The following is a 22,898-nucleotide window of genomic DNA, read 5'->3' as shown; positions in this document are numbered from 1 at the left end:
CGATCTACATGAACCTATCTCCAATTTATTTGACATGGGTGTTTGGTCAACATTACAACTGTGTGTCACTTGGGCCTTCCATGAGGATCATACTACGGCCTCCACTAAACTAGAACATGATGCTTGTCGTCGAACTCCATGAACGTATCGATTGGTCATTCTTGAACTTCCTGCGTCAAGTACAACCGAAAAGCAAGCCAAGCCAAGCCAGCCCACTTCAAGACAACAATGGTCGCCATCTACTCCACCCTCACACTTACGCTCATCGGACTCGTATCCGCCGCCACTGCAAGCTCTTCTTGCGACACCAGTGCGCTCAACACCACTGTTGGCGCTTACACGACCGACTCCATCATGGCCGTGGGCGACGTTGCCACGCTCAACAACCGCGGCACCTGCGATGTCGCCCGCGCCAACCGCATGTCCGACCCCACCATCCCGCTCGCCGCCGACACCGAGGTCATCATTCCGGCCGAGGTGTGCGAGCCCGATGACACATCCTGCTTCACCGTCGTGGACACCGACACCACCAACTTCTGCCTCATGGGCGGACCGCACCTCTACTACACGCAGCGCAACGACACGTACCGCACCATCGCGCTCGAGCGATTCAACATCACGCTGGAGAGCGTGCTGACCGCGCTCGGCGTGGACGAATCCCAAGCCGATGTGGAGCTCGACGCGGGTCTCTTCGTCAAGATCCCATCTTGCTACCCGAGCCAGTGCACCCTGCAGCCGTACAAATTTACTTACGGCACGTACAAGGACCTCGCGGAGGAGTTTGGCGCGTCGGTGGGTCAGATCATCGCATACAACCCGACGTACAGCCACAGTGTGGCGGAGACTGGCGACGGCCCGGTGCTGACGATCCCCATGGACTGTAAGGCGTTGTCGGACAATTTCACTTCAATGACGTAGGTGCAAGCATGTGCAATTTGTTGTGCACTTCCAGTGCGATTTCACCAAAAGCTTGGTTCAGTGAGGTCAAGCGGTCTCGATCTCATATGGATAGCGGAAAAGGTCGGCGGCACACATGAGTATCAATGTAGTGATCTGTTGCTTGACAAATTTATGCTCAAAACCCAGTTCCTTTAATTTTAAGCAACGGCCCATGATGCAGAGTCAGTTAGCGATAATTATTTTTTCTCACTCTCAAAGCAAGCCTTATTTAGCGCGCTCTGCAACTGGCATGCCTCGGTATCTCCCAGCAACATCCGTCGGAAAAGATGGCTGCTTTTCAAAGTAGTTGAGATCACGACAGATACGGCGGCAGATACGCAGCCCGCTTCTAATAGACCTCGCACTGGGCTCGTACCTGGTTGCAGCACCAGAATCCTTCGACCCGCGACATTTCCCGCGCTCACAAACGCATACGAGGTGAGAATCAGTCCGATCGATCGCCGGCGTGCTGGAGACTCGGTCAATATCGCGAGGGATGGAATAGCACCGCTCATGAAAAACTGGAGCTTGCGAAGAGACTGAGAGCGATCACCGAGCCTGCCTAGTAGACAGCACAGTACCCAGCCCAGATACACATAACCGATAGAGTACGACAAAGAGCGCATCAACTTGGTCGCGAAGCCTTTCAGCTGGGCACCCGCTGGCTTCGAGCGGACTTCTCGACGTCTCAGAGCCACCAGCCACGTCGTTAAGTGGACAGGAACATACAGGCGGAGGGACGTCATCACAACGCGAAAGAGAAAATCACTTCTCGAAAACTGTCCACAACTTAGTCCCTCGTGACGAACGTGACACGGATTCGGATTGAGGCCCTGTCGGTATTGTTCTTGAAGCTCGGAGGCAACACTCTGCTTCAAGACGACGCTCTTGAGAATTGTCTTCATATGAGATGGCTCGTAGCTCTCTGGATAGAAGAAACCAGATGAAAAGATCCAACCTCCGGCTGCCATGAACACGAGCAACTCCAGAGGTTTCAGGAATGCGAGATCTGGGTTTTTCATCATGAAATCGCCGAAGAGTTTGCTCGCCGCGTTGGTAGACAGCAGCGACACCAGTGCCGGACGGTTTTCGGGAGCGATACAGAGCGTGCTTACTGCCGCCGCCAATGCTGAAGCCGAAACGATGCCAGGTGGCAAAGGTTCTTCTTGTTCAGATGGCGTTGCCAACGCTTCATTGCAGTTCTCCCATGGATTTTTGGCTTGGAGCGAGACCGAACGCTGACAGTAGCGGGAGATAGCTGCAGGGATACATGAAGTAAAAGTGTTAGAGATACCGTGTCTCCTGTCCAGTCATGCAGACCCAAGCAGAAAATGACCTACCGATAAAGACTGCGAGTGCTAGGCCGGTCCGCGATGGTGCCGCTAGTTTGAACTGCGACGGATCACCGCGCCGCAACAGGGCGATAACCGCCTTCCAGTTGCCCGTCAAGTTGGCGATCGCCGTGAGGCCCACCACCGCAGCGGAAGCACCTCGAAGCGCGTGAGGGGCTGGCGAAGGGGCCGAAAGCAGGGCCTGCAGCTGCTGCGACGAGTCAAACATTGCGCCGTTTCACTCGAATTGATGCAGTTGGTAAATGAGGGCTCCAAGCTAGAGGCGATGGAGGGCGCAGATGCAGATTGCGGTGTTGACGACCCGGAACGTGAACGTCAAATCCCGTGTGCTGGTGACTGAATGTTTGCTCTTCCGGCGGTGGTGCGCGGTAATGTATGAGTCAGCCCCCAATGGAGCGAACGTAGTGACAATGATCGATCGACCGCCGCCACCCAACTATGCAGTATCTTGATGCGATTCACTGCCGCCGCAGCCATAGAGTGGCATGCCGCAAAAACGGCGCCACGCTCCACTGCAAAACGCAAGCCGCGCCGAGATTCCTGCCCCAGCGAGAAAGCGTAGCCATGTCGGTGGTCTCAAAGCCACGCGAAACGGTCGTAGCGTAACGTCAACGGCCCCAAACGGTAGAGCGTACCTAATACCTCAGATAGCCTGTTATATCAGTTCAGATCATGTAGAATGAACTACTCCTATCGACCTCATTATAGCCCACCCCTGTATAAACACTATAAGACTGCGTCAACTCGTTTGAAAAGGTGACTACTGTACTCTCACCATTGTCTTCAAACGGCCAAAGTGCACTTTAATCCCCGCCGCGCAAGGCACAAGACACAAGTGCTCACCCCATTCCTCACCGCCCGCCATGACGTCCGCCTCGATGGAGCAGCAGATCCAAGACACGGAGCAGGAGCTCGCGGGCTTCGCGGCCGGCAGCGTGACGGCCATCTCGCCCGCAATGGAGCAGGTGCTGCTGGAGATGCGTCAGACGGGCGTGCCCTGCTACGCCTGGGCGCACCTCAAGGTGCTGCTGCTGGCCAAGCTGCAGCTGGCGCTGGACGCCATGGACGCGGACGCCGCCAGCAAGAGCCGCCGCGCCAGCGTCACGCAGCTGCTGCAGACCTTCGAGAGCCCGCCCTTCACGCTGCAGCGGCTCACCGAGATCATCCTGGAGCCGCACAGGAGCTACCGCAGCCTGCCCAAGCTGCTCAACGCGCTCGAGAAGCTGCTGGCCGTGAGCTCCACCATCCAAGTGGTGGACCCTCGCACGGCTCAGGCCATCGTGCAGCAGTTCCAGAACCCCACGCCGCTCGAGATCGACTCCCCCATTGCACAGCCCGTGGTGGTGGCTGGGGCCGACGGCGACGTGGCCACCCGAGCGCCCTGGAGCGCTGAAGCCGAGGCCGCCGCCTAACACTGACGGCATAACGGCTAAGTGAAGTACCGTACTCCTCTTCTTATCTAAACATGGACGCGAAAACTTTTTTTTTCCTTCATTTTTTTGTCGTTGAGGAGGGTTCTTATCCTAGCTTTTGCTTTCGTAGCTGACGGCGAGCATGACCCAGGTGGCGATAGTGTGCTCGGCGTAGGGGAAGCAGCGTACGGCGACTGCGAATTGGGCGGAGCGAGCGTGGAGGGTCAAGATGTCGGCGACGAGCGGGTTGGAGGTCATGGAGCTCAACGCGTCGTCTGCGGACTCGACGGTGAACATGGAGGGCACCCCCTGGAAGGTGTGGCCTTCCTGCACGAAGTTGGTGACGCTCTGCTGGAAGAAGTTGTTGTCCACTTGAGTTACGCCGTACAAACGCTCGAATTCGTAGGAATTGAGCGCTGGCAGCAGGTAGAAGCTCAACTCGTCGCTCCACCGGGTCACGAGGCCTTCCGCTCTTCGACGGGAGGAGATCGCACGTTTTAGAGTTGCGGACCATTCTTGCTCCAGTGCGGGGACTGATGCGATGTCAGGGGCTGATAGAGAAGTTGAAGGTTGGCTAAAGGGGAGATCCGCGATGAGAGTTTCGTCCATTCGCTTCCAGCAGCTCTCGTCGTCAAAGTCGAAGGAGGACTCGGCAAGCTTCCATGCGCGCGGCTGCAGGTTGGCGAAGAATTGGCGGTGGTTAAACACGCAGTCGATCGCGCAGTACCCACGACGTTTTGGAGCACGAGCGTCGTTCACTGCGAACTTTTCGCCCGTCACGGACTCCCATAGCAGAACGTCAGTGGAACTGTAATCAGAAAAATTGTTCGTTAGCAAGTTGTCACTACCATTTTTGTGCAGTTCGTGAGTTACCTGCTTCCTCGTGTGAGCACCCATACGTGCCCAACTTCCGCCGAGCGAGTGCTTCCCCGGTCGTCATAGCTGCGCTGTGAACCGCGGGCGAATCGAGAAGCGCTTTTGCTGGCTGATATCGTGCCGATGCAGACGTAAGCGTCAAGCCCGCAGCCCAAAAGTAGTGAAGCCAACAGAACCTAAATGAGACCAGTATGACAACCAATTAGCGTACAGACGTTCGTTCTAGTCACGTAAAGCAATCTTACCGCATGGTCTTGAACATCGCCCTTCCGAAGCGAGAGCACCGTGCCTATTGATCGCCACGTTTCATCCATGGTTCCTCCAACAAGTGCATTGGATTCGTATGGCAGCAGACCAACAAAGCGTGCAGCCTCGCTCGGGCTTCTGACGGCTGTTGGGACGCGCAGGGGCACGAGGAATTTGCAGACCATGCGGTACCGACCTTCTTCGTCTTCAGCAAACATCTTCACTAGTCGTTGACGAGATCCAATTTGTGCAAGCACTTGGGAATATTCATCTTCTCTCGCCCCTGGTGACTCGGTACCGATTGAGTGTTTTGGTGATTGGCGCTTCGCTTCACGAGTTTCACTCCGGTAATACTCCCACCACTGCTTGGCATACTTATAAAACGCGTGGTTGCTCGCGTTGCGTTGCAAAGCCTCCTTGTTGAGAAAAGCTCTAGCCTCGCGAGAGATACTAACTGTGCGTTTGCAATTTAGCAAGTCGGCGCGGACGTCCAAAGTTCCCACAGGTTCCTTCATCCTTCCAGCTAGTTGAACGGGGAAATGCACGAGCTGAAGCGTCGAGCACAACACTCGCCTCCACTCCACGCGGTGGACAGCCAGCAGTTCGCATGAAAGCTCACGCCACCGAACGCCAGTATTAGAATCTCTACTCAGCAGCTTCTTGGTCACTTTGACGACATCAAGTTGCACAGGCTCCTCCACGAGACAAAGTGCTTCCCAAGGTGAGGTGACGTCTACCGCGTACGTTGACCCACCTCTTGTGCGAGCGGTTCGAGCTCTTTTCTTCTCCACGCGAAAGCGAAAATGTTCATCAAATGGTGGGTCGACGCAGCATCGAACATCTCTAGAGCTTTGGCGTTGCCGCTGAAATGCAGCAGTCACGCGGAAGAATGTCACCACGCTTCCAATTGGGCACCTCATTTCGTCCAAGCCAGTATCGATAACTTCCTCAAGGTTCCCGTCGAGATCGACAAGTTGATCGACAAACGCCTTCCCCCCAGACAATCGAAGGTAGAGGAACACGTCACGTTCGCTCTCTGGTTCCCCCTCGTTGGTAGCGGCGTCTGCATCTTGGTGGTTGGTGGATTTGTCAGCGTCGCGTGCAGGAGGAGCCAACTCCATTGAGCGAACTGTTGACAAAAGTTGCTGCACGACTTCACTCTCGAGCACGTCGTGAATCAACTGATCTTCTCTCGAGCGCGCGGCTTGTTCATCCCCAACGGGATCTTCCTCGCTGTGGGGTTGAAGGCCAGTCTCCGGATTGGCAGCGGTCGAAGTTGTTGCTTTACTCTTCAAGTGGACCAAGTCGCGGATCTGTTCATAGATGCCTTGTTCGTGCAGCTTGGCATCGATCGCAGCTCGCAGCGAGCGGATCTTCTCCGATGAGTGCGCGGTCGCATCGCTGTTGTCGCTCTTATTCAATTGATCTGCTTCTGTTGGGAGGTCTGCCATGTCCGGGTCTGTCGAGGGGTCCTTTGCGTCGACGAATGGATCTGCCGACGACTCGAGCTCGAGCGGTCGTCAACGAAGCTAAGTCGTGCTTGTACTAACAAGTCTTCAAGATGGATCGCAACCTCGTTGAAGAAATGCCCCGGATTGTAGAGCAGCGATACGACTCCTCTTGCAACCTCGATCGAACCGACAGCTCTACTAACGTTCGTCGTGGACCTGACCGACTGAGGATAATCGAAGAGCGCCTTGACCAGATGCAAGCGGACTTGCAAACAACGCACCGAATGCTGCGGGATTTAAGCTCGCTGGTGCATCGACAACTTCAGGTTCGACTAATTCTCGGTGTTGCTGGCTACACCAGTGTTTTCCTTACAATTCATCCTTGCGCAGATCACGATTTCGCGAAACAAGAGCCGGAATTTCAGTGAGAACTCGGCGCCGATGGGCTATCACATGTACGCCAAGGGATCTCCATTAGGGACTATTGGTGGACTAGAAGCTCTGCGGCTTGTGCCACCAGAAGTACCAGAAGCGGATAACAACACTGTTGAGAGGGTTTCAACCGCGCGACCGGAAGATCCAAGTCACATGACAACGCTGGAAAAGCAAGTGAGTGCGAGATTATCTGTTCCGGAACCTGTTGTACCTGTTCACGATTATGCTGAGAATGGAGGGCCCCAACTGAGCGAAACAACTGATTCGCCTGGGCAATTGCCAACACCGATCCAAAAACGCATTATGAAAATTGTTCAGTTGAGCAAAACGGCTAAGTTCGAGAACACACCGTCATTCGAAGATGATGCAGTCTCTCGTCGTTTCTCGGTTAGCTCCATGAATTTGACCCGGAACACAGGAACTGTCAGAAAACGGAAAAACAACATGTTTACAGAGAAGCCTAATGGAGACGCAAGTGTGACTCCAGAGGAAATTTTGTCAGCTCGCAACAGTGATGGCGAAGTGGACCCGTATACGATAAGACACAACTCACGGTTCAAAAAGGTGTGGGATACATTTGTCCTGGTGTTGATATGTCTCGACATTGTATTCACACCTTTATCATTGGGCTTCAACTATAGCTCCAAATTTCTTGACTTCTACAACAATTTGGAGCCGGTGGCGTTTACGATCGATTTCTTCGTACGAATGTTCTCTTCCTACGTTAACGAGCATGGAGAGCTCATTTCGGGACCCCGTCGAACGGCGATGAACTATCTAATGAGTGGATGGGCGATACCCGACTTTTTAAGCTGGTTCCCTTTTGACTACTTTGCAAAATTCGATCATAGCGATGTAATTGGCTTTACCAAGATAATCCGTCTGACCAAAGTGAGCAATCTCGCCTACAGGCTGCACTCTGCCAAAAAGGCGGGACTCGTACGCTTCATCATGCTGCTTGGCCTTGTGCTCACTATCGCACACCTACTGACGTGCTATTGGACTGTGGTCGCAGTGGAATGGCGTTCTCACTTGGACGAAGGCACCTTTGTGCCTAAGTCACTGTTTGACGAGTACAGTCTCTGTTGGTCTCTTGTCATTGGATGTGTAAACGCTAGTCCCCCCGTCATGTACTCAGCAGTCGAGCTGATCTCAGTCGCGTGCTTCATGCTAATCGGCAACATACTCCAAGCAAGCGTATTCGGAGCTGTCGCTGCGCTAATTTCATCGCTCGATGAGAGTGAAGCTGCGTACAGCAAGAAAATCATCACAACATTGGAGCGTTGTCGCTTCTTGGGTATTCCCGATGCTCTTGCTAAGCGTATACAAGGTTACTACGAAAACCTTTGGAGGGAAACGAAGAGCATCAATGCTGATGCGGACTCCTTCATCAACGAGTTGTCGCCGGCATTGATTTGTGAGGTCAAGTTTCAGCTTTATCGAGATATGCTTAAGCGGATACCTTTTCTGTCCTCGAAGACTTTAGCACCTGCTGTGATCGAGCTTCTGATTCTGCATTTGAGGACAGTCATCTATATGCAAGACGATGTTTTGATTCGCAAGGGAGAATTCGGGGACTGGATGGGCTTCATTGGGTCTTCTGGGTCTGTTGGGGTTCTTGATCCTAATGCTACAACGTGCAAAATCATTTGCATTCTCCGTAAGGGCGAATACTTCGGGGAGATGGCGTTGCTACAACACACAAAGCGATCGGCGACGACTGTGGCGCTGACGTGGGTTCAGATTCATGTCCTTTGTCGTCAAGACTTAGACTACGTGAAAGAGATGTATCCAACCCAGGCAGAGATACTGGAGAGGGAGATCAGTAAGTATAAACACATGACCTCAGGGGTTGAGCGTTGGTAGCAACGGTGTTGTGTATTTACGTTTGTTTTAAAACTGAGCAGTAGACTTCTACATTGCAACATTAACGCAACCAATACAGGCTTGAGCGCGCACACACTAAACTAGTATTCACGGAAGCCAAGAGGGACCAGCACGCGGATGACGCACATCTTGGGCCATGTCGGTACCATGGACGGAAACTCCACGGACGGAAAGACCGGCGTGCCTTGAGATCGGCGCAGATTGAATGCGGGTGCGTGCACGTCATCGTTAGGGCAGCTACTGACGAAATTGTCATAGAACATCATCTGACTGGCGGTGGGGAGGGTGTAACGTGGGTGTAGATCCATGCCCTCAGTCTTGGGTATGTGAAAACAACCCATGAAGAGAATAGTGGAAAGTGATGCTTTGTATCTTCATTGTCCACGTATTGTTTTGCCGGGGTTACAGTGAACGTCGCCATCTCAAGTCTCCGTCGGAGCACTAGCGCGTTTTTTTGCTTCTGTGGCATCGACTGAGCAAAGGACGCGTCATATCCTGAAACAAGAATCAAAGTGGACATTTCCTCCGTTTCGGAAGTGCACCCTATTCCTGACTGGAGTCCAATTTCGTACCTCACAACCGTTGATTTCAGTGCTGTTCTGTAGTAAGAGACTATTTGTAGTGGCATTGTTGGCTCAACGTTGAGACTTCCCTGGCAGCTCGTCCTGCGTCATGGACCTGGGCAAAGGTCCAACGCTATTCTACTCTGTGGAGCGTTTTGATCCAACAGTGTCAATGGCAGCGAGACAAAACGATGGGCGCCGAGGATCAGACAAGTCCACAGGGTTGAACGAACGGCTGGATCAAATGCAGGCTGAAATTCGAGCCACGCATAAAATGATGCGCGACTTAAGTGCACTTGTACACCACCAACTGCAGGTGATGTCTCACCGACGACGTATCATTTCATGACACTGCTAACTCGTGCCTGTGATGGGATTCTTTCCGCAGACTACGACATCAAGGACCAGGAGTAGAAGTCTAAACAACGAAAACGCTTCCCCCTCTAACTTTCCTCTCTTATCGAAATCACCATCGCAACGGTCGATGTCACCGAGCGGTATCACCCCGCTTAACCTGCTACCGTCCGATCCACCCCTCCGCCAGATTGACTCTTCCGCAAGTTTTCGTACGGACACAAGAGCGGCTATGCAAACCGAAGAACAACTAATTCGAAGTGGAACAACTTCTAAATCTGCTATCTCACCAATGGAGCTCAAGAAAAAAACTATTGCTGAATTACGCTGGAGCATGATTCGTGACAGTCGCAAGAGAATTCCTGACACCTTCAAAGCTACACCCGACGTGACGTCTTCAGTAATGAACACGGAGTTGGGTGATGCTATGCCCATCATACCGCGCAAGACCGTCGACAATGATGAATACAAGGATCCAAAAGGTGAGGTCACGCGGCGTTTCTCCATTTCCTCCAATCTAAAGAAGTCAGACCCTACCAGAAAACGACTCAAAAGTATGTTTGTCAAAACCCAGCGCATTGATGCAACTGTTTCTCCGGAGGATATACTATCAGCTCGAAATCTCGATGGTGAACTTGGTCGATTCACGCTACGTCATGACTCAACGTACCGTTACGCATGGGATATGCTGATTATGGCGATGATCCTGCTCGATGTTATCCTGACACCGTTGTCTCTAGGATTCAACTCTACTCCCAGGTTCATGGACGGATTGAACATCATTGGAACGATTCTTTTCGTGATTGATTTTATCGTACATTTTTTCTCATCATACACTGATGAACGTGGTGATCTCATCTCCGGGCCCAAGAAGACGGCAATGAATTATCTCTTGAGTGGTTGGGCCATACCCGATTTTCTCAGCTGGTTTCCTTTCGAACTTCTTGCATCGTCCAGTAAAGGGCGCGTGCTGAGCTTCACTAAAATCTTCAGGCTTGCCAAGGTGAGCCAACTTGCGCGGAGATTTAACTCCGCAAAGAAGGCAGGTATCCTCCGATTTATCTTGCTTCTCGGTATCGTGTTGACCATCGTGCATCTTCTGGCCTGCTACTGGAGTTGGGTGGCTCACGGGTGGCGATCTCATCTCGATGAGAATACCTTTGTGCCCCAGTCATTATTTGAAGAATATGCACTCTGTTGGTCACTTGTGGTGGGGTGTCTGAATGCAAGTCCACCGCCAATGTATACAGCTGTCGAGGAAATATCTGTGGCGTGCTTTATGCTGATGGGTAACATCCTTCAGGCTAGTGTCTTTGGTTCTGTAGCAGTACTCATTTCTTCATTTGACGAAGATGAAACAGCTTATAACAAGAAACTGATATCGACGTCAGAACGTTGCCGATTCCTAGGCATTTCAGACGAACTAACCAAGCGCATTCGCGGCTACTATGAAAATCTATGGCGGGAAACGAAGAGCATAAACAGCGACGCCGATTCATTCATCAACGAATTGTCGCCAGCGCTCATTTGTGAGGTGAAATTCCAACTGTATCGCGAAATGATCAAGCAGATTCCGTTCCTGTCGTCGAAGACTTTGGCTCCAGCAGTAATCGAGATGCTCATATTACACCTGCGGACAGTCATTTACATGCAAGACGACGTTTTGATCCGCAAGGGCGAATACGGGGACTGGATGGCTTTCATTGGATCGAAGGGGAGTGTGGGAGTTCTTGACCCTACCATAGGCACCCGCAAGATAATCCGCATCCTCAAAAAAGGTGACTATTTCGTTGTCGACCTTGTATATCTCTATGCTTACCCAAATGTGATACTGTTTTAAAGGTGACTACTTCGGGGAGATGGCATTGCTGCAGCGTGCCAAGCGTTCCACAACTGCAGTTGCACTTACCTGGGTGCAGATCCACGTCCTTTGTCGAACCGACCTCGACAGTGTCAAGGAGCAATACCCGACGCAGACCGAAATTCTGGAGCGGGAGATCAACAAGTACATGCAGTCGAAGGTCCGCTACAAGTAGAGCACGCATAGGTCACTGTTACTGTCAATTCAATTAGTTTTCTCAACTTTTGAAGACCGGCATTGGTAGGCTTGATGTCAGGAATTTACGACTGAACTGTTTTAGGTGGCCTGGCCTGAGATGTGGCTAATCACCTATTTTTGCGTGGGCACCCTCCGCTCGCTCATCACAACTCCCCACCCCATCCGTCTGAAATCATGGAGCTGCAAGTTGAGACGGCTTCATCGGTGGCACTCCATGAGAGCAATTGTTGTTGTATCACTCAAGACCAGTTCAGGTATCTGGAAGAACGTCTTGATCAAATGCAAGCAGACATCCAAACATCAAATCGAATGCTACATGATCTAAGCAACCTAGTCCATCGACAGCTCCAGGTGAAGATTGGTCTTCGTCTTGCCTACTTTTTGTGCAGTAGAACGTCTTCTAACGTACTGTCTGGCTTTGTAGATAACAGTGACAAACGAGAAGAGCCGACGGCTCAGCCGTACCTCAATGTCCCCCAACAACCCCATGCTTACAGAGGGAGCCCCTCGAGTGAGTCTGACAGGACTTAATCCGTTTGCTCTAGTTGCATCCGACACTCTCGAAATTATGGACGTTACTGACGCAGACCTGAAAACTAGTGACTTGAGGTCCGCGGCCCCGGCCCCACGCCCCTTTCCGAATTTACCAGAAAAGAGGTTGAGTATTCCGCTTGCTGTGCCGGATCCTACACTATCTGCTCGGTGGCTATCAAAAGTTGAGACAAGCAAAATCGATACAGCGACGACACCTCCAAGATTTCTTTCCAAGTTGTGGTCTCCGTTGCAGAGAGGATTCACGAGCATTATATCCGTGAATATGGCGAGAATGATACCCTTAAGCGTGACCAGAATCATTCCCACGACCAAAGACCAGAAGACCGACTCACACGGTGATGAAAACCTTGTTCGTCGCTTTTCGGTCAGCGCCATTAATTTGGCCAAGGCTCAGAGCATTGCTCTTAGGCTCTCAAGAAATAATAACCCAAGTGAGCAAGAACGGGAGGATGTCATGGTATCTCCTCAAGATATCATTTCGGCGCGCAAACTCGAGGGTGAGATCAGCCGGTTCACGTTACGCCACGATTCGCCGTATCGTACCATGTGGGACTTGGGAGTTATTGGTATCGTTATGCTTGATCTAGTCTTTACTCCACTTTCCCTGGGGTTCGAGTACCGATCGGCGTTTCTGGATGGCTATAACACCGCAGAGTCTGTGATCTTTGTTGTTGATTTTATCATTCGCATGTTCTCCTCGTACATCGACGAGCATGGCAATCTCATCTCTGGACCCCAAAACACTATAGTCAATTACGTGGTCAGCGGCTGGGCCTTACCTGACTTGGTGAGTTGGTTCCCGTTCGACCTATTCTCGAGTTCTACACATAGCAGATTCATCGGATTTTTCGGATTTATACGTCTAGTCAAAGTGAGCCACCTCGCTCACAGACTCAACTCCGCCAAAAAAGCGGGTATCGTACGCTTCTTATTGCTACTAGGTCTCGTGCTCACGATTTCGCATCTGCTGACGTGTTACTGGAGTTGGGTGGCTGTCGGCTGGCGAGCACATATACATGAAGGAACTTTTGTGCCGAAGTCACTGTTCGATGAGTACAGTCTCTGCTGGTCGCTGGTCATCGGATGCGTGAATGCCAGCCCTCCAATAATGTACACGGCGGCGGAGTTAATTTCTGTCGCTTGCTTCATGTTAATAGGAAATGTTCTTCAAGCCAGTGTATTCGGCGCTGTCGCTGCGCTTATTGCATCAATTGATGAGAACGAGGCAGCGTACAGTAAGAAGATTATCACAATTTCGGAGCGCTGTCGCTTCTTGGGCATTCCAGAAGAGCTCACTAAGCGAATTCGAGGATACTACGAGAACCTCTGGCGCGAGACGAAGAGTGTCAGTAGCGATGCGGACTCCTTTGTCGATGAGCTCTCACCAGCACTTATTTGCGAGGTCAAATTTCAGCTTTATCGAGATATGCTCAAGCAAATTCCATTCTTGTCCGCAAAGACCCTCGCTCCTGCCGTGATTGAAGTCCTTGTGTTACATATGCGTACCGTCATTTACATGCAAGACGACGTGCTGGTCAGGAAGGGTGAGTTCGGGGACTGGATGGGATTTCTGGGGTCTAAAGGAAGCGTGGGAGTGCTCGATCCGAACGCAGAGATGACCAAGGTAATACAAATCCTCCACAAGGATGAGTACTTCGGGGAAATGGCGCTTCTACAGCGCACGAAGCGGGTGGCAACAGTAGTGGCACTTACGTGGGTTCAAATCCATGTTTTGTGTCGGCAAGATCTAGACTACGTCAAAGAACTATACCCCACCCAAACCGAGATCCTCGAAAACGAGATCTCGAAGTACAAACGTACGCAAAAATCGGGTTCATCGTTAAGTGTTTGATCTAAAACATCAACACCTTTTAGCTACAGGAAAAGCTCCCGATTATCACTTGATCATTTTGTATACTCGAACGGAGCTGTCACTGCTTGCTGCAGCCAGCACGTATTCTTCCTCATCCATAACAGGACGCCATGCTAGACGGGAGACAGCTGTGGATGGGGCGACTTCCCACACGATTCCACCAATGTGCGAACAAGTCACAGCTGTAGCCCCCTCACCAACGTTGGAAACGCTGAAAAACTCGATAGCTCCTGTCTCGAGACCCACAGCCAGCAAATATCCACATCGACCTTCAGAACTCGGCAGTGCGTATGGTGAAAATGCCACGGCTGTGACAGCAGTATCCAACATGATGGGTTCACACGCCCGACCCCAGTTATCGCTGGTTCGGCTCCAGAGCGAAAACGATTGATCACGGGAACCAAGAACAAACACGGACGAGTCTGGCGACCAGGAGCAACTCCAAATGATTCGGCGGTGCGCTTTTACACTCTCCACGAGCGCAAACTTTCCTTCAGCATTTCGTTGTCGTTCATACAGACAAAACTGACGGTCTCGCGACACTGAAAGTAAGTACTGGTCGTCTGGTGAGAAGGCTAATTGCACTACGGAGCTCTTGTGTCCCTCAAGTGGAAGTTGAGCTTCTCTCCAGTCCACAGTGCTCCATAAGCGCACCGCCGCGTATCGTTCTTCTCGCGACTTGCAGGCAGAAGCGATCAAGTCGCCAGCGTATGAAGACGTCACACAAAGAAGTTCGTTTCCGTGGCCGTAAAGTTTCCGTTGTTCAGGCCACAGCGTCTTGCGGCCTAATGTGTCTCCCACTGGTAAAGACACAGAGGAACTCAGCTTCGCGTAGCCGTTTCCCGAGTCATTTTCCACTGCTGTCGACTTGTTAGTCAAACTTAGCTCTGGTAGATACGCGTGTTGTACGGTCCGGGCTTGCTTTTCTGAATTTGCTTCCGTCACATCACTATTTTCTGATAGATTCAACTGACCTACTAGTTGCTTCACCTCATCAGGGGCTTCGAACACGCGCAAAATCTTTTCATCAGCTCCACTTATAAATTGGTCATTTGTGGTGCGGTCCCCACGTACAAAACAGCCACAGTTGATGTCGTATCCATGGACTTGCGCTCGCGAGATTTCATACCAATCAGTCTTTGATGAGGCAACGACACGTGCAGTTTGATCCAGCGATACCGAGACCAAATAATCGCCACGTGGTGACCATGACAGATCAGTGACCTCGGCGCAATGACCATTAACTGAAATTGCTGGCAGAAACAGTTTCGATGGCGCCGGCTGCTGTTCCCATCGCTCCAGTTGTCCGCCAAAATTTAGCGACAGGAGATTCAGACGGCTATTTCGCGCCGGCAACACGCCCGCCGACAGTAATCCGTTGCCACCCATTTCGCCGACACGAAGAGACGGAGTCCAAGAACTGCGAGTGTCTGCTGACTTTGTCCACACAATGAGCGTGTTGTCCATGGACGACGAAAGCAGTGCGGACTCGCGAGAATCCTCACTCTCGTCCTCTTGCGGCAACTCCGTCCACTGCACCGACGTGACCCAGTCTTCATGGCCCACAAGCAGTGCGTCGAAGCTCACAGTGTACGTTGTGTGGTCACCACTCGCAACGTGTCCATCCTTCACTTCTCCAGAGGCCGCTGCCTCATCCACACCTCTCGATCGCGCAGAAACTTTCCAAACTCGAATGCGTTGATCTTGCGACGCCGACGCGAGCGTCACCACTGCTCTCCCAGCCTCTTCTTGCACCCGTTGCTTAAACGCAACACTGCGGATCCATCCTCGATGTCCTTCCAGCGCCAACAACTGCGTCAACCGATCACTCCCGCCCGCCACTTCGAACAGATGCACCTTGGCATCCACTCCACCGGTGGCCAGCAGCACGCTCTCCTCCTGTTCCCCTCCATCTCCTCTGAGCACAAAGGCGTCCACCGTCTCCATGATGCTCTTGACGCCGAGTTCCAGTCGACTCAACAGCGGCACTTCCTCGCTGTCTTTGCTCTCCCCGAAGACCGCCAACGTCCCGTCCGAGAAGGCCACGAAGTGCAGTCGACGTTTCTGCGTCGCTGCAGTCGCCACGGCAGCCACCGTCACCGCCGGCAGCTTCTGCGCGTCGTCGCTCAGCTTTCGGAGCTGCCAGTCGCCGCCGGACGCCTTGGACCAGAGGAACACGCGTCCCTCCGAGTCCCCCGCCAACACCCGCGCGCTCCCCGATTGCGCATCACATTGCAGCGTGACGCTCGTGATTCTCGACGCCTCGGAGGCCGCGTCCCGGTGCTTTAACGTGTGTGCAATGGCCAATGGAGCCGCATTTGTGTCATCGTCGGCGCTGGAAGTGTCGCTGCGCAGCAGACACACGACGTTCTTGGCTGCAAACGCGCCGCTGTAGTTGCAAGATGCAGAGGAAGCTGAGTCGCTATTGGGGCGCACGGACAGAGCGTTCGAGGCGGCATTGCAGCCCACGGCCACATGTGCCAGCGTCGCCTGCACCATCGCCATCCGATCTGTTAGAGTCCTAGTGTGGTTCAGTTTAGTGGCCATCGTTTCGAATTAGTGACAACAACAACTTCAACTTTGCGATTCGTCTCAATTTCGGTTCGGTGGTGACAAGTGCTCCGAGGATACAGAGAGCTGACAAACACTTGGACGAAATCCCGACGTGAGTCGAGTGGAGCACACTCGGTAGCCCGATTGGTCCGCCTACGCGACTACAGTGAGCGCACGAGCGCGTTCTCGCTGTCCTGTCTACTAACGACTGACGGACGGAGTCGAACGTACTTGGTAGTTCTTTGTTGTGGGTATGGGCAGTGGTGCTGTGGCAGCACTTGTGTCGGCCGTGCTGATTTGTGGCCGTGCGAGTTTTTAATGCCCAGTCTGCCGTCGCCAACTTTGTCCTCGCTCGTTGCTTCAATTGTGTCCCCCATCGGATACGCCGAGAACGAGTAGAGAGAATGTTGTGCGACAGTTGCTCGAGGGACATATCGCGGAGGGACCCTATAGAGTTCGTTTCTCTGATCCTGGTCTCCAGCGCCACATCAGGATCTCCGTCCTGTGCCAGCTCGCCTTCGTGCTGGAGACCCACTGGTAAGATTGTTCAGGGGCTGTGGGTCATTCAGGTTCACTTCGGGGTCGCCCACTTCAACTTAAAAAAGGTCACATGTTTCTAATAATAAAGTCCCACTTTAGTCCGCTCGTCACAAATCAGAATCGCAAATCACCCGTAATGGACGATCCGAAGCGAACGGTGGCGCTCGCGGCCGTGGAGACCGCCGTCTCCGCTGCGCTGGCCGCCGTGGTGCACGCAGCCGAGTCGCCGACCAACGAGCCCGCTCCTCGCTCCCCCAAACGCCGCCGGTTGTCGCTCTCCCCGCTGCAAATGGACGACGTTCTGTTCCGCTCAACGTTCGGCATGAAGCGCGCGTCCTTCGACTGGATCTGCGCCTTCATCGGCCGCCAGTGGGTGGAAATCCATCGCCCCATCAGTTGCAATTCACAGTTCCAATTGCGGGAGCGTGTGGCCGTCGCCGTTTACTATTTGACGCACTGTCTCGAGCTGGAACAGGCGGCGGATGTCTTCGGCATGGCTCCGAGCGCCGCGGAGCGCTACGTGTGGCAGGTGGTGGACGTCCTGCGATCGGACGCCGTTAAGGCTCAGTTCTTTGCCTTCCCCTCCACTGACGAGGGCTGGAGCAAGCTTAGTGACGAGTTCGAGGCCATTTGCGGCTATCCGAACTGCTGTCTGGCGGTGGGCGGGATGCTCGTGGAGATCGAGCGGCCGAGACACTGGGGAGGTTGGTACTGCAGCAAGCACTTCCCGGCGGAGAACGTGCAGTTGGTGGTGGACGCTCAGTTCCGAGTGAGGTCCATGGATGTGCGACCTGGAGGAGTGACGGACAGGGAGACCCTGAGGTACTCGCGATTTGGCCGAAATTTGGCGGAGATTCTCCCCGAGGGGAAGCATATCGTCGGGCATGCAGGATACTCGCTCTCGAATCATGTCGTGGTGCCGTATCCAGTTTCTGACGCCATGTCCGCAGCTGAGAAGTTATTTAATGGTCTGCAGTCGACTACTCAAAGGGTCGTGAAGAGAACTGAGGAGATGATCAAGAAGCGATTTCGGATCCTTCAGAAGCCGCTGCGGCAGAAAACGGAGGAGGGAGATGCTGCAACGACGCAGATGGCGCAGGTCATCTCGACTGCGATTGTGCTGCATAATATGCTGGTGGAGCTCGGTGATCTGGTCGAATCAGACTCGTCACTGGGGGATGACACGGATGACGAGGACATGGATGAAGACTCGGACAGTGAGGACTCCGATCTGGACGACAGGATGGATGAAGACGCAGCGGATCAACGTGATCGCATTAAAGAGTACTTGCACTTAAACCGTGACCATATCATGAAGCGCTTCGGCTGACACAACGCGGGCTGTGTGTTGGCTGTTGCTGTAGGTTCGTACTGGTTTCCCCTTATGTAATTCTAAAAACAGTCGAGAGCTGATAACGTCCTGATGAAATGAAAATCAAAGTCTTCTCGATTGTGTGTACAATTGCTCCATTTGTGGGGATTTCTCGGCAGGAGCGTTGCGCGTCGTGTGGTGGCTCTCAACCAATACTGCAAGAAAACGTCTACAGTACTGAAGTATCTTTTCCGTACTCATCAGTTAGCGTTTGCATTGGAAACCAATATCGACCTGTTTCAAGCTCGAGTTTTGCCAAAATCGTCACATTGGTGCAACTCACTCGTTCGATGAACTGTTCAACAATTTCACTTTCACAATTCTGATTGTCGCATCTTGAGGTATAGGAATCGATACCATTGTAGTAGTAGGGATTTTCTCGTGGCCAAGCTCCACGACGGTGACCCGGGTGATGACGGGCGAACGGTGATCGACTTGACAGCGTCACCATGACGAGAGGACGGTGACGAAGGAGTGAACGAGCAGTCAGTTGGTGGCGGATGCAAGCCAGCGGGCTGGTGCCACAAGCGCGAGGGATCTAGAAGGGATGCAGAGGGTCGCCATTGAAGCTGGGCGACTCGGGAAGATCGCAAGGGGAGACGACACGGCTAGGACGAACGACGTGCAGTATGCGGAGAAGGAGAGGCGACGAGGAAGAACCGATGAGCGGTTGAGAGACAGCGTGAGGTGAGTAGGTTAGCAAGGACACCGTAGCAAGTAGGATAGGCGCGGATCGGGGGGACTTCGGTAGATAGGAGGGTGCGGCCTTGCGGACTGGCAAGCCTGGCCCTCAGTTCTGGATTTAGTGCGGGAAGAGCATTAACGACGAACTAATCTAAGCTACTTGGTGTCGGACGCGGAGTTAGTGTTGCTACCTATCGGGAATTGGGGTACGGCGGCACTGCACGAGGTACGCTGTTCGGGGTTACGTATGCGCGTGGTAGAGCAGTAGGGTGGTGAGGACCGCGGAGAGAAACCGCGGGGCTTCGACGTCAGTATGCGCGCTGGCGTCGTGCCGAGGGACATGGAGCACGGCTAGCGCACTTGTGCCGTCGCTCCGAGTCCGCTGTATATTGCATGTAAACCGGAACGCTTGCGGGGAGCAGCCTAAAGACCTACCGGGGTTGCGGTCGCCGATAATCGCTCTCTCCTCACTGTCCCTATCCCTGTCGTCAACGGTGGACGAAGGGCCAGCTAACGCTGGAGACTCCCATGATGTCATGCTCCCGTTCTAGGCGAGGCTCAGCTCCAGGAGGTGTCAACTGAGTAGTCTAGAGTAATGGTATTTGTCCCCGCGTGGGATATGCTGACATGGTGGTCAGTACACGGGCTAACCGTGCTGGGATCGTGAGATTCTTGCGGGTCTAGCGTCGAGAGGGTGGACCCCGCCGCGGAAACGGAAACGGAAACGAAAACGAAACGATGAACGAGTGTGATTAATTGATGTGTTACTGTGGTGTCTAGCGGACATGATGACGACAAACGAATCGGCGAGAGACGAGCGTGCGCAACGCCGCGCAGCCTCGGCGGAGCGAGCCACGGCTGCGGCGGCTGAAGCGGCCAAGAGGCAGCACACGACGGCTGTCACCTTGGTGACTGGGGATGGCGGCACCGTCATGCTGGCGACGGACGAGATTCGGCGCGCGTCGGGCGACACGCCGACGGCGACGACGATCGGGCAATCGGGCGGCGGAACCTCGGCAGGAGGAGACGCTGCCGGCTCTGACAGCGGACAACGAACGTTGAGAGGAAGCCGTGGATCAGACGGCGACTCGCATGCGAGTGGCGTTCAGCGTGGGCCGGGCGGTGGCAACGCCGGCACCGGCGCGGACACGCCGAGGGGAACTGACACGAGCGCGGAGGCGACCATCAGCACGCCGCTGACTGGGAGTCGAGGAGACGCAGCTGGGACTGGTGGTGACGGCGGTCCTGGTGGTGCTGGAACTGGGCGTGGACCAGCGACACCGGTCACGACGACGATGAGTGGGGCGGAGCCAGCGCGACCGATCATCGTGCGCGAGAAGGCGAAGTCCCTCAAGCTCACGAAGTTCAAGGGCCTGGATGATGCCATGCCGGTCACGATGTGGCTCAAGACTGTGCGGGCCGAGGTCCGGCGGCAGGCGGTGACCATGGGCGTTGAGTGTCGCGACAAGCAGTTGTATCACGAGGTGGCGTCGAACTTGGAAGGCGAGGCGCAACGCTGGTTTGCGACCGTTATGGAGTCGGTACCGGAGTCGGAGGAGAACATCAACACGTTGGCCGACATGCTCCGCGCCAAGTACATGACGCAGCGCACGGGGCCGGAGGTGGTCGATCTCCTCAACGCGCGGCGTCAGATGCGCGGAGAGAGACTGGTCGAGTACGCGCAGTCTCTACGGGAGATTGGTGAGCGCGGCGACGTAGGCGAAGATTGGCTCGTGAATGCCTTCTTGAAAGGAATGAGCAGCAGCGAGGGAGCGACGCACGTGCGCGGACATCGTCCACGAACGTTGATGAGGCCGTGCACATGGCGGTGCCACACGTAGGCGAGTACGGTGAGGGCTATGGTGTTGGCTTGGACTCGGCAATGGCGCGCTGGGACGAGCGCGAGGCCGCGAACGGGCGCGGGCCCTTGACAGCGTCGGCGTCGGTGACAGCGTCGAGCAGCAAGGAGCAGTCGGTATTGGTCGGCAACTTCGGGAGTGTGGTGAGCGGGTACGGCCCGATGTGGGGCACGACCGCGAGGCCACCAAGGTACGACACATCGGGGCGACCGGTGCTGTCCGGTAAGCCAGTGCGACGGAGTGGTGGCGGGCGATACCGCCAGGATTTGAACTGGTACCCGCTGGTACAAGCGCCGCCCGGGGCGGAGATTCGAAAATTCAAACGACGAGTGGCGGAGAACGCGGCAAGCGGCCTGGAGGCGGTGATCAGAACGCCAGGCAGCGAGTCAAGGCGTTAAAGGCCGAAGGTCCGCACGACGCGACCGTGTACGGCACGCGAGATGCCACACAGGATGAGGTGTTCGAGACGCGTGAAGGGCGCCATCAACGGTACCGTGAACGGCTTTAGCAGAGGGCACCACGGGCACCGCTCGTGCCGCGCCCTGGGACCAAGTGCCACTACTGCAACAAGGAGGGGCACTTCGTCCGGGATTGCAACGTGAAGAAGGCGGACCTCGCCGAGGTGTACGGGCAGAACGGGTCAGGAACGAGCAAGCAGCCGGGAAACGGACAGCGAGCGTAAGGGACCCGGCCTTGAAGCTCGCTGATCCGGACCCGGGAAAGCAGATTGAAGACGAGCGGCGCACAACCCACCAACAAGGCTGGCCCAACGCCATGAAACGGAAGCCAGAGAGACGGAGGCACGGTCAGAACGCGAGGCGGCACCAGGCCAAGGCTCAAGGGCGGCAGGTGACGTTTGCAGCTGGGGATGGCGAAGGGCGACCAGCCCGAGCTGTTTCCAGCAGCACCGTGACTCACGAGACGGTATCGAGGCGCCAGGAGATGTTCAGCGCAGGGGATGGCGCAGCAAGACTCTCCGCGGTGACTACTGGTGGCCGTCAACACGGGCGCGAACGACGGATGCGAGGCGGCGCTAGTGACGAAGCTGGCATTGGACTAGGCGACGGCAGCGAAGCGAGCGCACTCGAGGGCGTGAGCGACGACGCGGTGGTCGACGTGCACATGAAGAAAGGGGAAGGTGGCGCTTTGTACGCGAGAGTCACGATTCTATCTACTCCTGTCACTTACGAACCCTGCAGACGTATGCGAGGCTCGCAGTGAACTATTGGTGGCCGGAAATGGGCGCGCATGTGCGACGATGGGTGCGTGCGTGTCGAGACTGCGGGAGCAGGAAGGCAAGACCGAAGGAGGTCATCCCTCCGCTACGGAGCCAAGGTGTAGGGGCTGCTGGTGATCGATGGGCGCTCGACGTGGCTGGCCCGCTACCCGTCACGCCCGACGGCAACCGCTATGTGCTTGCGGCGGCCGACTACACTACGAGGTACGTGGTAGTGGCGGCGGTCCCGAACCACACGGCGAAGGACATCGCCAAGTTCATCTTGGAGAAGATTGTGATGGTGTATGGGCCGATGCGCGAGCTCGTCATGGACGGCGCGCCTGAGTTGAATGGCGCGGTGATTGAAGCGCTGGTGAAGTCACTGCAGGCGAAGCAGACGACGCCGGTACCGTACAGGCCGGCGTTGCTAGGGCTCGTCGAGCGATTTCATCGCTCGTGGAAGGATTTGGTCGCGCTCTACGTGGCCGAGGCTCAAAATGATTGGGATCAGTGGCTGCTGTGTGCGGCCTATGCGTACAACGGCGCGAGACACACGAGCACGGGGTTCAGCCCCAACGAGCTCATGATGGGCAGACGGCTGAGAGCCCCGAACGAGTTGCTGCGCGTGAGTGGTGTGCGGCAGGTCGGGGAGTTCGCCGAGTAAGAGCGGCG

General features: G+C 54.4%; 9 protein-coding genes across 9 annotated transcripts; 6 read left to right on the top strand and 3 right to left on the bottom strand.

The window, feature by feature from the left end:
* Window positions 1–228: 228 nt before the first annotated feature.
* On the top strand, window positions 229–918 carry IUM83_08408 (LysM domain family protein; the record flags this gene model as incomplete). The annotated part of the gene is made up of 1 exon (XM_067932781.1): window positions 229–918. One exon carries the CDS (start codon window positions 229–231, stop codon window positions 916–918), a length of 690 nt encoding a protein of 229 aa, XP_067783512.1.
* Window positions 919–1,450: 532 nt separating this feature from the next.
* IUM83_08407 (uncharacterized protein) lies at window positions 1,451–2,499 on the bottom strand (the record flags this gene model as incomplete). The annotated part of the gene is made up of 3 exons (XM_067932780.1): window positions 1,451–1,501; window positions 1,749–2,197; window positions 2,280–2,499. 3 exons carry the CDS (start codon window positions 2,497–2,499, stop codon window positions 1,451–1,453), a joined length of 720 nt encoding a protein of 239 aa, XP_067783372.1.
* Window positions 2,500–3,154: 655 nt separating this feature from the next.
* IUM83_08406 (serine/threonine-protein phosphatase 4 regulatory subunit 2-B-like) lies at window positions 3,155–3,703 on the top strand (the record flags this gene model as incomplete). Its single annotated transcript, XM_067932779.1, has 1 exon — window positions 3,155–3,703. One exon carries the CDS (start codon window positions 3,155–3,157, stop codon window positions 3,701–3,703), a length of 549 nt encoding a protein of 182 aa, XP_067783513.1.
* Window positions 3,704–3,814: 111 nt separating this feature from the next.
* Window positions 3,815–6,276, bottom strand: IUM83_08405 (Centrosomal protein; the record flags this gene model as incomplete). Its single annotated transcript, XM_067932778.1, has 3 exons — window positions 3,815–4,511; window positions 4,577–4,755; window positions 4,825–6,276. 3 exons carry the CDS (start codon window positions 6,274–6,276, stop codon window positions 3,815–3,817), a joined length of 2,328 nt encoding a protein of 775 aa, XP_067783514.1.
* Window positions 6,277–6,560: 284 nt separating this feature from the next.
* Window positions 6,561–9,575, top strand: IUM83_08404 (Voltage-gated Ion Channel (VIC) Superfamily; the record flags this gene model as incomplete). Its single annotated transcript, XM_067932777.1, has 4 exons — window positions 6,561–6,602; window positions 6,667–6,885; window positions 9,453–9,477; window positions 9,550–9,575. 4 exons carry the CDS (start codon window positions 6,561–6,563, stop codon window positions 9,573–9,575), a joined length of 312 nt encoding a protein of 103 aa, XP_067783350.1.
* Window positions 9,576–10,794: 1,219 nt separating this feature from the next.
* Window positions 10,795–11,551, top strand: IUM83_08403 (Voltage-gated Ion Channel (VIC) Superfamily; the record flags this gene model as incomplete). The annotated part of the gene is made up of 2 exons (XM_067932776.1): window positions 10,795–11,293; window positions 11,358–11,551. The coding sequence occupies 2 exons, from the start codon at window positions 10,795–10,797 to the stop codon at window positions 11,549–11,551; spliced, it is 693 nt and encodes a 230-aa protein (XP_067783493.1).
* Window positions 11,552–12,457: 906 nt separating this feature from the next.
* IUM83_08402 (Elongator complex protein) lies at window positions 12,458–16,507 on the bottom strand (the record flags this gene model as incomplete). Its single annotated transcript, XM_067932775.1, has 2 exons — window positions 12,458–12,538; window positions 15,362–16,507. 2 exons carry the CDS (start codon window positions 16,505–16,507, stop codon window positions 12,458–12,460), a joined length of 1,227 nt encoding a protein of 408 aa, XP_067783492.1.
* Window positions 16,508–17,231: 724 nt separating this feature from the next.
* On the top strand, window positions 17,232–18,508 carry IUM83_08401 (uncharacterized protein; the record flags this gene model as incomplete). The annotated part of the gene is made up of 2 exons (XM_067932774.1): window positions 17,232–18,379; window positions 18,460–18,508. 2 exons carry the CDS (start codon window positions 17,232–17,234, stop codon window positions 18,506–18,508), a joined length of 1,197 nt encoding a protein of 398 aa, XP_067783421.1.
* Window positions 18,509–19,936: 1,428 nt separating this feature from the next.
* Window positions 19,937–22,890, top strand: IUM83_08400 (Enzymatic Polyprotein; the record flags this gene model as incomplete). Its single annotated transcript, XM_067932773.1, has 3 exons — window positions 19,937–20,826; window positions 20,904–21,200; window positions 22,302–22,890. 3 exons carry the CDS (start codon window positions 19,937–19,939, stop codon window positions 22,888–22,890), a joined length of 1,776 nt encoding a protein of 591 aa, XP_067783515.1.
* Window positions 22,891–22,898: the final 8 nt, after the last annotated feature.

This window comes from Phytophthora cinnamomi, assembly GCF_018691715.1.
Source record: "Phytophthora cinnamomi strain GKB4 chromosome Unknown Contig99, whole genome shotgun sequence".
Taxonomy (NCBI): Eukaryota; Oomycota; class Peronosporomycetes; order Peronosporales; family Peronosporaceae; genus Phytophthora; species Phytophthora cinnamomi.
This window is presented reverse-complemented; position numbering and strand designations above follow the sequence as displayed.